At 42.7% G+C, this 14,023-nt stretch overlaps 1 protein-coding gene across 2 annotated transcripts in view; it reads left to right on the top strand.

Moving 5' to 3' along the window:
• Positions 1-14,023, top strand: part of EPHA4 (EPH receptor A4) — a 241,040-nt gene that overhangs the window by 76,107 nt on the left and 150,910 nt on the right. For both annotated transcript variants that reach the window (XM_029615382.1, XM_029615383.1), the window contains exon 4: positions 9,787-9,942. In XM_029615382.1, the coding sequence (XP_029471242.1) occupies positions 9,787-9,942 (156 nt within the window). The remainder of the gene's footprint in view (positions 1-9,786; positions 9,943-14,023) is intronic.

The following is a 14,023-nucleotide window of genomic DNA, read 5'->3' as shown; positions in this document are numbered from 1 at the left end:
CACATGCTCTCTGGCCCCTGCCCACACACACATAGATGCGCTTTCTGTCCCTCAGCCTTCCCCCATCACATGCTCTCTATCCTCCAGCCCTCCCCCAAACACATCTTCTCACACACATATACATATACACACACACACACACACACACACACACACACACATGCTCGCTCTCTTCTATACACATGCTCTCACACACACATACATGCTCTCTTTCCTACACACACACACACATACGCTCTCTCTTCCCAGACAGTGCAAACAGCAGCAGCAGCAACCATCTCTTTTGGGTCAATGCAGTCACTGCAGCTTCAAGATACATGTTTTCTCTCTCTCATTTGTGGATCAGACACTGTTCTTTCTTCAGTCACACAGTCCCCGCTGCCTCTTCTCCGGAGCCTCTCTTTCACGCAGGCACTGCTACAATGGATCTGTTCAGTCTGAAGGGCCCGGCTGCCACTGCTCCAGATTCCCTGTTCTGTGCTGGTCCCTTTCTTCTGGCCCTGCAGAGCCCCTGTCTTCAGCCTCAGTTTGGGCCATCTCCTCACCTGTGTGGGCCCACTTCATTTTTCAGTCCACAGTTGGGAAGAAAGACCAATTGCTGTGGCTCTGCCACTGAAATCCAGGTTGTTGCTTCCACATTTGAAGAGTGTCCAGGCTGCCACTCCCAGACCTGTGGTTCCCTAGGTGGCCCTGGGAGGGGGGGACATATTGCATGTTTTATTTAAAACTATCTCACGTGCACTTTGTACAAACTAAGCTTATATCCCTGAATTAGTGCAGCATTGAAGAAAGGGGGAGGGATGTAATAATTTGAATCTACAGATTAGGTCATAAGCAAAGCAGTGTTAATTTCTCACCACTGAATGGCACTGTCCCTGGTTGAAACTGACCACCTCCTTTCTCTGGCAGCCTGCATGTTTCTAACCTGTGGGTTTCCCTTGACGCTAAAGATTTCTGCTCGCGTAGCACTTTTATATATTTTTTCTATCTTTTGATATTCGCAATTCCCTCTTGTTTGCTCATGTTTCCTGATTTTGCAACTATTTATTTTTCTTTTAGAGTCTAGGTAGAGGTCCGAGAAAGTCCTTAGTAGGGTGTTTGCTGGGGAGCTACATCTACATAAATGGTTAATTATCTGCTATGTGAGGATAGATTGCTAACTCCCAGTTACAAGCCTCACGGTTTCCCTACCTAAAGCTCTGACTGGTTAGTTTGTTATTGTTACTGCTTGGCATTATGCCCAGGCTTACGGCCTGAATTATTTGCTGACCTTAATTCAAAAATAAATCCCAGTCTAATGAAATATTAGACCGGCACCTATGGCTGGGAAACATCTAACAACAATGGTTTTGCTGATGTGCTAAAACAGCAGCTTGTACAAAAAGATCTTTCTCTAGCAATTTATCCTTTTGCCTTTATGCCCCTGTTGCTGGATCTTTGAGGGTTACCTTCTTCCTGGGGCTTTTCTGCATTTCTGCAGTCATCTGCCTAATATCTCTCTAGATCTGTGTCTTCTGCAGGTCTGAGATACTGTGAGCCTACGTCACCATCCAGGTCCAGGGATTGGAGAGTTAAATAGGCAAGCTTTCATAGCATGTCTAAGCAATTATTGACATTTTGTTTGACTTTCATCACAGCTTGGGTTGAGCTTAACACTTACTGGGCAGCACCCTGTTCAGTAATCCATTCTGCCTTTGTGTATTACATTTGTCAGTGTAATGCTTGCAATGTGACTTTCCTGAGTGGAAAGTTTGAGTTTTGCTTTAGTGCTGCTGGCAATGCAAAAGGTTGGGCCCGAGACTGAATCTGGGTAGATTCTGTTTTCCCAGTTTGATCTGTGATCAGAATCTTCTGATTCAAACATCAATCTGAATAAAATAAGATTTGAATCTCTAGCATGGTATGGTCATATCCAAATGCATTTTTGGATTGCAAACATCGTGAATCGTTCTTTTGCTAATTTTATTTTAAAATATTTTATAACCCACCTTATCCTTCATTCATTATGTCTCTTTTCATGTTCCCCCACCTTGAATTGATGTATAGCAAAATGAAACTAACATTAAGGGTGCATTGGCATTTGAAAATTATGATCATAACCTGAACACTGCAAATATCCAACCCATCTTTTGTTTTAAAGCGAGACAACACAGCAGCACTCTGATATACCTAGAAAGTAGGAGATCTTTAAACACTTTATCTATTGACGTCTTTCTTTTCTTTATTGCTGGTTCTGCTGCTTTAATTTCAGATTAAATTATTCCTTCCATTTTAAATCTTCTAATTTCACCCAGCCCAGGAAGAAAATTTTCTGGCAATGATCTGGTGAAGCATTATCCCACAGGTATTAGGCCACAACTAGGCCAGTTGATGACAGGGGACAAAAAAAGAAGCAACTCCCTTTCTCTCACTTGTAGGTCAAAAGTACTGGTTTTAGAGGCATTTAACAATTAGAAAACCTAGTTCAACATTTGGAGTAAAACAGCTGTACAATCACAGAGTCCTAGTGAGGTGGTGCTGGCTGGGCAGGGGGGGGGGGGGGGGGGGGGGAGGGGTTTCACGGTGTGAGGCACAGAAGCTCATCAATGAGGCCACACAAAACTGAGGCCTATAATTAACCCAGAAAAATCCCTTCAGAAACTGCAGATGATCCCTACAAAAGGAAGTGTTACTGCTACATCCATTTATTTTAGTGCACTGTATAATAGGACTAAATACTAATCAGAAAATGAAGGTTTGCTAATATTTCTCCTTAAAAAAAAAAGACACATTTGAGGCTTTGTTTTCAAAGGCCTTTCTGAGATTTAGTGGCTGTTCCAGACAAAAATTTTACTCCACAAGGAAGCTCCAGTCTTGAAGATGTTGTTCATAGGTGCATAATTGAAATGTAAATATTATACCTCTTCACTTGGAAAAGCTCCAGGAGCCACAATTAATAGCAAATATTAATAGTAGTAAACACATTCATGGAATGAGCGAATTCAAAAACATTCAGAGAAATCCTGCAGTGCAAGTCTCTTTAGGAGATGTGGATATGTGCCTGTTTATTTCTTTTAAGCTTTGCATCGAGACGGATGTCTCATTTTCAGCACATGACACCAACAGAAATTTGGCCCAGAAACGTTAAGCAAGATTACTGTATGTTTTAAATCGTAACCTTGGCTTGTTGGTGGGTGATCTGAATGCCTGAATGCTTCTTTTTTTTTAGAAAAGCTCACAAAACGAACGAATTAAGGCAAAGCTGAAGAAACTGAATTTAAAGGTTGTATCACACATGGGAAGTAATCTTTCCACAATGGCATCTTTCAAAGGCTGCGTTAAAGAATACCATTGGGGCCCTGACATGTCTGGCAAATCCTCGGCAGACGAGGAGGAGAAAAAGGGATTGCTTTAAGCTGGCATCAAAGACTTCAATTTGGGGGCTTGCGGGAGGGGAAACGGGGGAACTATTTATTGACTGCATGTTGGTCTCTTCATGTTTTGACTTGGGAAAATACAGTACCTTTGCCTAGCTCTAGCTGTTATTGTGTGCTGCCAGGCTGTAGACCTGTTTGATCCCAATGTAGCAGATCTTCCAAGAGCTGTGGGCCCGTCCTCAGGCGATCTCGACTCAAGGCGTGACATTCCTTGAGAACGGGACGGAGGTTGGCAGTTCCGAGAGCTGGCATGCTTAAACATTTGTTAACCACTCAACTAGGATGTCATCTCTGAAATCATTTGGTTGTATGCCTGTTCTGCGTGTCCTTCGATTTGCTTGTTGGGTTTCACTATGAAGACCTCATTTGCTTTCTTGCTCTCAAAAGACTTGCATGTTGATAAACAAGCACACAGAAGTTGCTATCATTTATTCAACCAGGCTCTAAATGGTGCAACACATGTCGGAAAAGTAATTTGTCATTCTTGGCAGCCCTAAATACAAGGAAAGTAGCCTGTTTTGCACAAGTCGCCTTTGTTTCCTGTGACTGACAAGCTGTGTGCCCTGGGTTTGTATGCATTCAGGGACTAATTGTGTTTGATGTGGGGATGCTGGGCTTGACCCCAGTGCTTCTTCCTGCCAGGCTGTGGTATCTGTTTTTAATCAGATAAAGCCAAAAATCACCTTTCAGGTTGAACCTTATCTAACGATGTGATATGGATGAACTCTAAAAGCATAAATCCTAAGGCTTTGGAGCAGTTTGTTTTTGTAAGGATTCTTGGTCCAGTAAGAAACTGGGAAAGCAAACCTAATGCTTCTCTGTAGTGGAACCTGCATCCTTAATGTGCTGGTGTATACCGGGGAAATTCCTCAAATATTTTTCTTAGCAAGAAATGTAGTGTCTGGTGTATTTTTGATTGCCTGAAGGTCTTGTAAGTTCATTATTTTGGGAATATGGTTCAAATATATCCAAAATTATGTTGTGGAGGATGCAGGTTGAAGGAAACAAAGCCTTTTTAGCTGGTTACCATTTTTCTAATATAGTATTCAACAACATGGCACATGGGCATGAGAATTAAAACTGGGAGGTCCATATTCAGTCACTGTCCAGATAGCAAAGTTAGCCTGATAAACTTATCCAGCTAACTTTGGAGGGATATTCAGTTAGCCAGGGATATTCAGTTAGCCAGCTAGACTTAGCTGGCTAACTTTAGGGCAACTCTTTGGCCCAACCTGAAAATCGGAATTAGCCAGTTAACTTAGCCGGCTTAGTTACCTCCTCTCAGTTATGCCCCTGGAGCCGCCCCTAACTTAGCCAGCTAGAATTTAGCAAGATATGTGCCCAAATATTCATTTACCCAGCTAACGTCTGAGTTAGCTGGCTAAATGCTCCTGAATATGGACCTTTAGGTGATTCTGGGGTCTCTACTAATTGCTGAGATCTCACAAATGATACTCATTGCTTACTCAAAATAAAACCACTTTGTAAATTAACTTAGATTGTATTTAAATAGCCCAGTGATATCCAACACTCAGTTCAAAATATTGATGGAGGTCTTCATACACAGATGCAGCCAGTCCTTTATTTAAAGGGACAGTAAGAAAACATAGTGATGATAAGTACAAATATAACAAAAAGTCCAAAAGTTGTAATTTGAAATTGATTAAGGAAATTGATTTGTGTAAGGACTTTGATTACAGTGAAGGACCTACTGCATCTGCAAGTGGTATATGAAGACCTCCATCAATATTTTGAATTGAGTTCTGGACATCAAAGGCTATTTAAATACAAGCTCTCCCCTAGATGCATTAAGCCATCCTGTTTTATCGCAGGAGGGGACCTACTACTTCGGGGGACTATCGCCGTGATAGTGGAGCTCTTCCCCCGGAAAAATAGTGCCACCCCCTGAAAAAAAAAAAATAGTGTCCCGGCCTCCAAGACTCTTCCCACCCTCCCCCCATGTCACTTGGCTGGGTAAGGTCAGGTCGGCGCCATTTTGGAAAATGAAACTGACCGGGCCTGGTGCGAGAGTGCACTCAACCCCGACATGGGATCCGTTTTTAGCTATGTAGGGGTGCAGGAGGGGGGGTTGGTTGTGGGGGCCAGGATTCTACTTTTTTTTTTCCTTTCTGGGGGGGGTGGGGATGGTGAGGACCAGTACTTTTTTTTTTTTTTTTTAACACAATCAGGAGGGCCATTACTATTACTTCAGGATGAGGGAAGGGGGCTGTCACTGTCACTTGGGTGATGGGGGGATTGGGATCAGGATGTCACTTGGGGTGGGAAGATCAGGGGCTGGGGCACAGCCACATTTGCCTTTTGTGCTTTGAGGAGGCGGAAAGGAGAGACTGGGCTGTCACCACATGGGTCTTTTTAACATTTTTAACATTTTGAGGAAGTTGGGAGCCCCCTCAACCAGTGGCCCCGGGTTGTGATGGGGGGGGGGGTGGTCAGCAGTGACCTGCATTCAACCTTTCTGTTTGTCGTGAATCTTTTTTTTTCCTGCTGCTTTAAATGTGTGGTGGGAGCCTTGGCTTGGTACCCGCGTTAGGGGCCCAGACCTCCCTCTTCACATTTAACACATTTCAAATAAGTAAAGTTATTTTATTGCAGCTGACCACCTTCTTTGCATGCATTAGCATTATTAATACATGCAAATCATATGCAAAGAAAGTCATTGTAATAGGGGAGGGAATCTATGCGAGGACATGCAAAATACCGTGTATATCACACAATACACACGATATAATGTACATTATTTATTTATTTATTTTTAGATTTTTATATACCGGTGTTCCTGTATTAAAATACAGATCACATCGGTTTACATTGAAACATAAAATTATGCCAAGAGGCGGTACATATAACAAGGTTATAGAACTTGGAAACAGGGAAAACTAGATTCAAAAATTAACATTGAGAAAATTGTAAAGTCTCTTTGAGTATCCAAATCATAAAATAAGGCGTAACTGTCAAAGTTAAATGTGATCTGCAGAAGGGATTGGAATCAATGTCAAGTAATATAAAAGACATGAATATTGCGATGGTGAGAAAATCTTAATAGCTGAAGGTGAAAAAAAAAAATGATCATAGTTCTGGAAAAGCTTGGCTAAAGAGCCAGGTTTTAATTTTCTTTTTTTAGAGCACTATCAGGGCTTACAAAGTGATGCTTGTTTTCATTGTCGATTTCCACTTTGGACGTGATTTTCAGTATTACACAGTAGTTAGATTTCAGCATTTATTGGTAGATTTGTCATTTGTTGTTTTCATTTTTAAATAAATGACTTAAAGAAGGAATTCAATGCAGAAACAGACCTACTTCATGGGCAACGTGTCTTCCATGATTGTCACCATGCACACATTTGGCACCACGGTGAGCAGCTCTGGCAGTGAAGTGTGCGTACGATGGCACTCTTCATACTGTAAATCACTTACCAACTGAACAAGTTCTATAAAATCACAAGGTGTCCTTTTCTTTTGAAAAAGGTGCTATGGGTAAAAGTCCCCCATCCATCGTGGACAAGGGCGGTGTAGCCAAAACATTTTTTTATTTCGTTTTGTCTCTTTTTTCCGTTTTTGCTATTTCATTTCTTTTCAGTGCACACTAATTTCCAAATAATTTAAAAATAGTGCGCAATTTCGATGCGGTACCCACTAAAAGAAATGAATGCATGATAATCAAAATGAATTGTAAAAAAGTGAATGCACATCCCTACCGTGGTCTCTTGCCACTTTTGTCAGAACTGCACAGAATTAGTGGTATTAATTAGCCAATGAAACAGTTTGACTAAACACAGTCTGCTTCTTTATTAATAAAAAAAAAAATTAAAGATGTAATGTGACTTTCAGCCAACGAGTTGATTGAAAACAAAAAAAGGAAATCCTGTTCTAAATCCCCTCGCCTGGCCTTTCGGAGTGTTTTTCCAATAGCTTGTTGGGGCGTGAAGCTGTAGTATTTGCCACTTTTTGCTCACGAAGCAGAATCCAGAAAAGGCACCTGTAGTTCTGCACTACAAATGTGATATTCCATTCCTCTTGCCATCCTTGTATTGCTTTCTGCATGGTGCAGCCTTCTTCACAGAAGTCATGTTTATAGAACTGATGGCACCAAATGCTTGCCAATAGGACAGATCAGCAGAGCCAGGCTTTCTCTGCAGTATCATTGCCATGTGTGGAGTTCGAGCTGAGATTTTGTCTTGCAGAGAGGTGGCCAAGTAAAATCTGCCTCACCAGGAGGGTGATGTGTGCCATTTCCTGGCATACTCCTGCTCTCGAGTTTCACTGCCAGGCAATCATGGCAGTTGTTGTTCCCCCATATAACTGACAGTCCCATAGCATAAACTGTCACTGCTTCAGGGCTTTACAGAAGCTGGAGAGCAAAGCAACTGCATTCCTTTCTTGCTTTTTTTTTTTTTTTTTCTTAAGGAGGGTTATGTGGGATGTATAAGTATTTATTTGTGCGTGGGTGCCTGCACAAGTCTGTGTGTTAATGCCAAGGGAGAGGACTGTTGCTTTTGGATGCTGTGGCAACTTCCATTTCTGCTTAATGCTCTTCACTGAATTAGAAACAGACTCTTCTATGAGCATTCACAAAGCAACCATCAAACTCTTATTTGGTAGTGTGTTCACGGCTTGCTTATACTGAAGAGGCCGTACATTAGGGATGTGCAGGCAATCATTTTTCTTATTTGTTTTGTACCTTCATTTTTCTGGGGTTTTTTTCATTTGTTTTTCATGTTTGCGGTTTTTAAACTTTTTTTTGTTTTCATCAAGTAGTGCACAATATTTGAAAATAGCACATGCTATTTACAAATAGTGTGCATTATTAGCAAACAGTATGTACTATTTGCTAACAGTGTGCACTATTTGCCAAAAACAAAAAACATATGAAATGTTTCATTTTTTAAAAACTTTTTGGTTCATTTGAAATGAAACAAAAAAACGGGCTCATTCTCCCCATTTTATACTTTTGTTTCAAACAAATATACATCCCATATTGTACATGGATGTACATATTTCCAGTTGTTCCTTTTCTAGATTCAATGGAGTGAATTTTCAAAGAAGTTTTGCATGTAAAAGTAGCATACATGTGCCTAAGTAACTTGTATTTGCGTATATGCTATTTTATAAACATCAAAAATACACGCATATTTTTGGTTTCACACATACATTTACCTGCACATAAAAGGGGTAGTCTAACAGCCTTCCGGGCTGGAGCCAAGAGGTACATGCAGAAATTGATATTTTATAAGAGATGTATGCAAATACATTAGACAACATATTTGCCTAATCTTACACCTGCTAGTAATCTAGCATAATTGATGTCAGACTTGTTTGTTGTCTGCTGTTGATTGGGTGAGAGGTCTGGGTGAACTGGGGAGAGTTTAGGTGAAAAACTAGGAGGGTCTTAATGACCTGGAGAAGGACTGCGTAAAGTAGTGGAGGTATCAGGAAATTGGTGATTTTAATGATGCGCATACCTTTTAAAATATACTGGCCTCCAAGGTTTTTCACAAGCAAGTTATATTTTTTTTTTTGGGGGGGGGGAATAACAGATATATGTGCATATGTTTATAAAATAGGTGGGAAAGGTGTGTGCTTTCAATGCATTGCGGGTATTCTTGTACAACCAAACATATACGCCTATGTTGGGGGTAGAAATATGTGAGGTCCATAGTCAGACATAGCTGGCTTAAGTAAATTAGCTGGATAAGATTTATCTGGTTAACTTAGCTGGGATAGTTAGTGGTGCAGCCGTGCTGCTGAATATGCCCAGATAAGTTTAAAGCTGGCCGAATGTGATAACTGGCTAACTTTAGACCTGTTCAATAGCCGGATAAGTTTGAATATCATTACGTCCCTGGAAAGCCTGTTTTTTTATCCAGCTAGATTTTAGCTGGATAATGAATTATCCGGCAAAAGTCTAGCTGGTTATGAGGCTGAATATACCAAAACTTGCCATTTAGATGGATAACTTTTTTAAAGTTATCCATCTGAATGGCTTTTGAAACATGCTGGGAGGGGGGGGGGGGGGGGGGGGGGACAGGCATGGAGCAGCAGTTAGTACCATAAAGTTGCTGGGTAGACTGGATGGACCATTTGGTGTTTTTCTGCTGTCAGTACTATGTTACTATGAATGTCGACGTCATGCATATGGGGCCGCACGGAGTTATATGAAATTTATCCTCAATGTATGGAACTCTTTACAGCTTGTGGTAGCTTTGCAACAGAAGCTCTGTCTAAACGTGATGTTGCATGTGAGCTTTTGAGACGGTTAATAGAACCCTGCACCGGACATTCAGAATATGTGAGACGACTTGTGACTGCTTTCTGTATAAATAATACGTTGCACTTCTGTTTCTCCTTTCAGCTTGTAAAACTGGTTACTACAAGGCCCTCTCAACAGATGCTGCCTGTGCCAAATGCCCACCCCATAGCTACTCCATCCGGGAAGGCTCTACCTCCTGCACTTGTGACCGTGGTTATTTCCGAGCTGAAAATGATCCTGCCTCTATGCCCTGCACCAGTAAGTTTGATTTTCTCCTCTTCTCTTCTTTTGCTTAGTCAACAATTATTTACGCAGTTAGAGAATCCCCCAGTGAGATGCATTCGGCTTCCCAAAGTGTCCTGTTGGTGATGGTGCCCTTCAGTGGCTAAACTAACTGTGGTGCATCCAGAAGAGAATGTTGCAGTGCCAAGGAAAAAAGGCTAAAGCATGAAAATGAACTATGCAAATAAGCAAATGTTTTAAGTCTTTGCTGTTGTAAGAAATAGGGCAACTGTGCCATAGGAATTCCCCCCCGGGGACCTTGTTTGGACGAATCCCGCTTACATCAGAAACTGTGGCAGTACGTTGGACATCCTTCTACGTTCAGTTACTTGCTGCAGAGTAGACCACATTTCATATCCCTGGTATATAGAAAACAATGTAAAATCTAAAGCTTTGAACATTTGATAGATTTTCTAGGGCTTAAACAAACCTTTCTTGTTGAAATTTGTTTTGGAAGCATCCCACTTTGGTATAGATTTTTTTTTCAGTGTTCCAAGTTTTACAAAGGTCTCTCAGTGTGATCAGAGGTCTCTGCTATGCTGAGTGACTTGATTGCCTTGAAGCCACATTTCTTCCCCGTTGATAAGGTGGCTTCCAGACGTGCCTGCTCATCACAGTCCCAAGCTGGCTGCAGTGCTGTGACTGAATTGGCTTCATCAGCCACTGAACAGATTTTTTTTTTCCCTCTCCATAAGGTATGGCTTTGTATTCAGTTTTCAAGGCCATGTACATTTGTAGCTGCAAAGTACGTGGGTACTCTTTTACTCTACAGACTCTGTAGCTAGTTTTCATGGGGAAACTACATGGATCATTTCTCTCTGAAAATTAACTAGTGCAAAATGTAAGTTGATTTGATTTATATTCTGCTTTTGACACTTCAAAGCAGATTGCATTTTGGTATTTCCCTATTCCCAGAGGGCTCACAATCTAAATTTGTACCTGAGGCCATGGAGGGTAAAATACCAGTAACTTGTCCAAGGTCATTAAGAGCAGCAGTGGGATTTGGACCCTGGTTTTCCAGGTTCATAGCCTGCTGCTCTAACCACTAATCTACTCCAGTTGCTGCACACTGTGCTCCTACAACTTGTATTTATGTATGTGTGGTGAGGAATAGCACCTGTCCATTTAAAATATCTCCTGTACGGGCTATTATACTCCTCTTACCTAAACACGCTCAAAGGAATGCTGCTTTATAGTGTGGCTAAAGTACACGCGTTATGAACCCTGCATATGCTTGCTTATTAGCTATGCTGAGAAGGGTAATTATCAGACTGGCCAATTTACCTGGCTGAAAGGCTTTGAAAATTGCCCACCAGAAACAAAAAAAATAATCCCGGTTCACTCTGTGGGAAATATAAAATAATGATAGCAAGGTAGGCAGATGTGAAGAAATGCAAATTCATAGCAAGAATGCAACCCACGGGCCTGAACAAAGTGTGAGATACCGTTGACTTATTGTGGAGGTCCAGTACTGTTTCCTTTGGTTAGGATAGCCCAGGGTTAGAAGATTAAGCCTGCTTCTGCTTCTGGAAGGTTTTGAGATGGGGGAGGGATGGTAGTATGTGTTTACCCAACCTCCCTTCTCCGAGTGAGCATGCTGTGGCGCATGGTCAGCCCGATTCTCCTGCTGGGCTGTCCACCATTAGGATTCATTTGCCAGTTCAAGCCAGATGCTTTGTTGACATTGCAGCAGGTGCCCTTAGGGAGCAGGTTGAGACGTCGCAATTTGTCACGCCTGCCTTCTGCGCAGCAGGGCATTGGTCGCAGCAGGTGGCGGGCTCATTTAAGGTGCCCTCTTTGCCATCCTATCCCCCTTCTCTAGGCCTTGCCCACTGGCTTGGGACTGATTATAATTTCAGGGGATACAGTGGCCTGAAACAATCCCTGGGTTCTGCCTTGAATTCCGTATCAACTCTTCAGTATGTTAGATTTTCTTAACACGTGTTGACCCCCCGATGGACACAAACACCACACAGTTTCTTCTCCATGGATTCTCAGACTGCAATCTCATCTTACTAGTTGGTTGAACCAGGTGACAAACCCAGTGAGCCATAATTATCAGCCATCTTTTTGTTCATTGTGCATTCTTGAGCCCTCATTCAGCTCAGCATTTAGTAATCACTCAGTGTGACGGCACGTTAATGAAGAAATAAAACATCCTATCTGAGATCCATTCTTTCACGCAAGAGAGATGCTCTGCTCCAGTGACTTGTAAAATCAGGTTTTAGACCAGGTGAATAAGGCAGGCCGGGCATAATTTAGGGGGGGTAGCACTTTGAGTGAAGCATGGAGTAATCCCTTTCTGGTGATTTTGTGGCTTACGAATTCCAAACTTTCGGGCATGTTTGTAAACCTTCAGTCCATAATTGATTTCTTTATAGAATCGCACTAGCCCACCTACAGTCATCTTTTTTATTCAGAGCTTGCTCGGCTGAAGGAGGGGCGACTGTCAGGGATCCATTTTTCAACCGCTGCGCATGTGGCGAGCCAAGCTGTACACTTAAAGGCAAATTTTAAAAGCCCCGTGCACGGCAAAACCGGGAGATACGCGCGCCACAAGTCGGCCAGCTCGTGCCGAGAGGATTTTAGAAGCTGCCCATGGGTGCGCGTATCTCCCACTTCAAGAAAGGAGCGGCGCGTGGGCATGGTCGGGGGGGGCAGGGCGTGGGCATGTCGGGAGAAGGCCAAAAGACGTTCACATAAACACTTAACTTGCGCAGGTGCGCGCCGGGACCCCCTGCCATGTAACTTTTCTACTGCCATGGATTGCGGGGAAGTAGGAAAACAAAAAATAAAGCAAACAGAAGATCGGCAGGGTTTTAAAGGCTGGGGCTAACAAGGGAACAAACCCCAAGAGTTAAATAGCCTCCCTGTTCCCTTGTTAGCTCCAGCCTTTAAAACCCTGCTGATCTTTTGTTTATTTTATTTTTGTTTTACTATTTGCATGCAATCCTTGGAAGGGGACCCCAGGCAACCTAGGAAAAGTGGCAATGAACTGGGGAAACTGGAAGTGGCGTTGGCACGCATCCCTTATAAGATTCCCCCACTTACATGGTAGAAGCAGCATTTGCGCACACACACGTGTGCATCCATTTAAAACGGTGCGCCCGTGTACACACGTCCAGGCTATTTTATAGCATGGGCGCATCTACGTGCTATGTTATAAAATGGGTGCAAGCCTGGAAATGCACGCATGTGTGCGTCCGTGCACCAGTATAAAAGTTACTGGCCCAACCCAGCCAATTGCGTGCGCTTTCACTAGGACTGCAATATTTTCTAAATTCAAACAAGTGCAATTCAATGTACGGTCCCCAGTACATGGGGAAAAAGGAGATTTGGAGGTAGTTCTGCACACTTGCAGAGGCATTGAATGCTAAGGAAGTCATTTTGAAAAGGATTTACGCATGCAAAACTGGATTTTACATGGGTAAATGGACTTTTGAAAATTGCTGCTTTTACGTGCGTAACTCCATTGGAATTTCACTGAATTTTCAAAAGGTATTACACAAGCAAATGGGCTTTTGAGAATTGCTATGATGTATGCGGCTTTTACCTGTGTAACTCCTTTGAAAATCCATTCCTAAGGCTCTTATTTGCTAAGAAATTTCTCCCATTCTGTCGCTATGGGAAAAAAAGCTTACGGGTAGAATTTCAAAACGTTGCGCGCATGAAAAATGGGGATAACGTGTGCGGCCAGGCCTTGCGCGCGCCGCATGCATTTTCAAAGGGGCCCGGCCACGCGTGTAACTCCTGTCACGCGCAGAAGTGCCGGGCTGAAGAAAAGGGGCGGTGTTGGGGGAGGGACGGGGCTGGAGGTGGCCGGTACAGCAGCCATTTGCCGCCGTACTGGGGAAGGGGCTGAAAGCACGCGCAAGTTGCTACTGCTCCAGTGGAGTAGTAAGCAACAAAATAAACAAAAACAAGAAAAAGTTAAGAGAAAGGGTTTACTGGGTGGGAATGAGAGGGGAAGGGGAAGGGAAGTTAGGTAGGGGGTGGGTAGGGAAATTCCCTCCCAGTCCGCTCATTAATTGGAGCAGGCTGGGATGCGTTGTTGCGT

The sequence above is a fragment of the Rhinatrema bivittatum genome, chromosome 9 (assembly GCF_901001135.1).
Source record: "Rhinatrema bivittatum chromosome 9, aRhiBiv1.1, whole genome shotgun sequence".
Lineage (NCBI taxonomy): Eukaryota > Metazoa > Chordata > Amphibia > Gymnophiona > Rhinatrematidae > Rhinatrema > Rhinatrema bivittatum.
The sequence above is the reverse complement of the archived record's forward strand: the minus strand, read 5'-3'. Positions and strand labels throughout refer to the sequence as shown.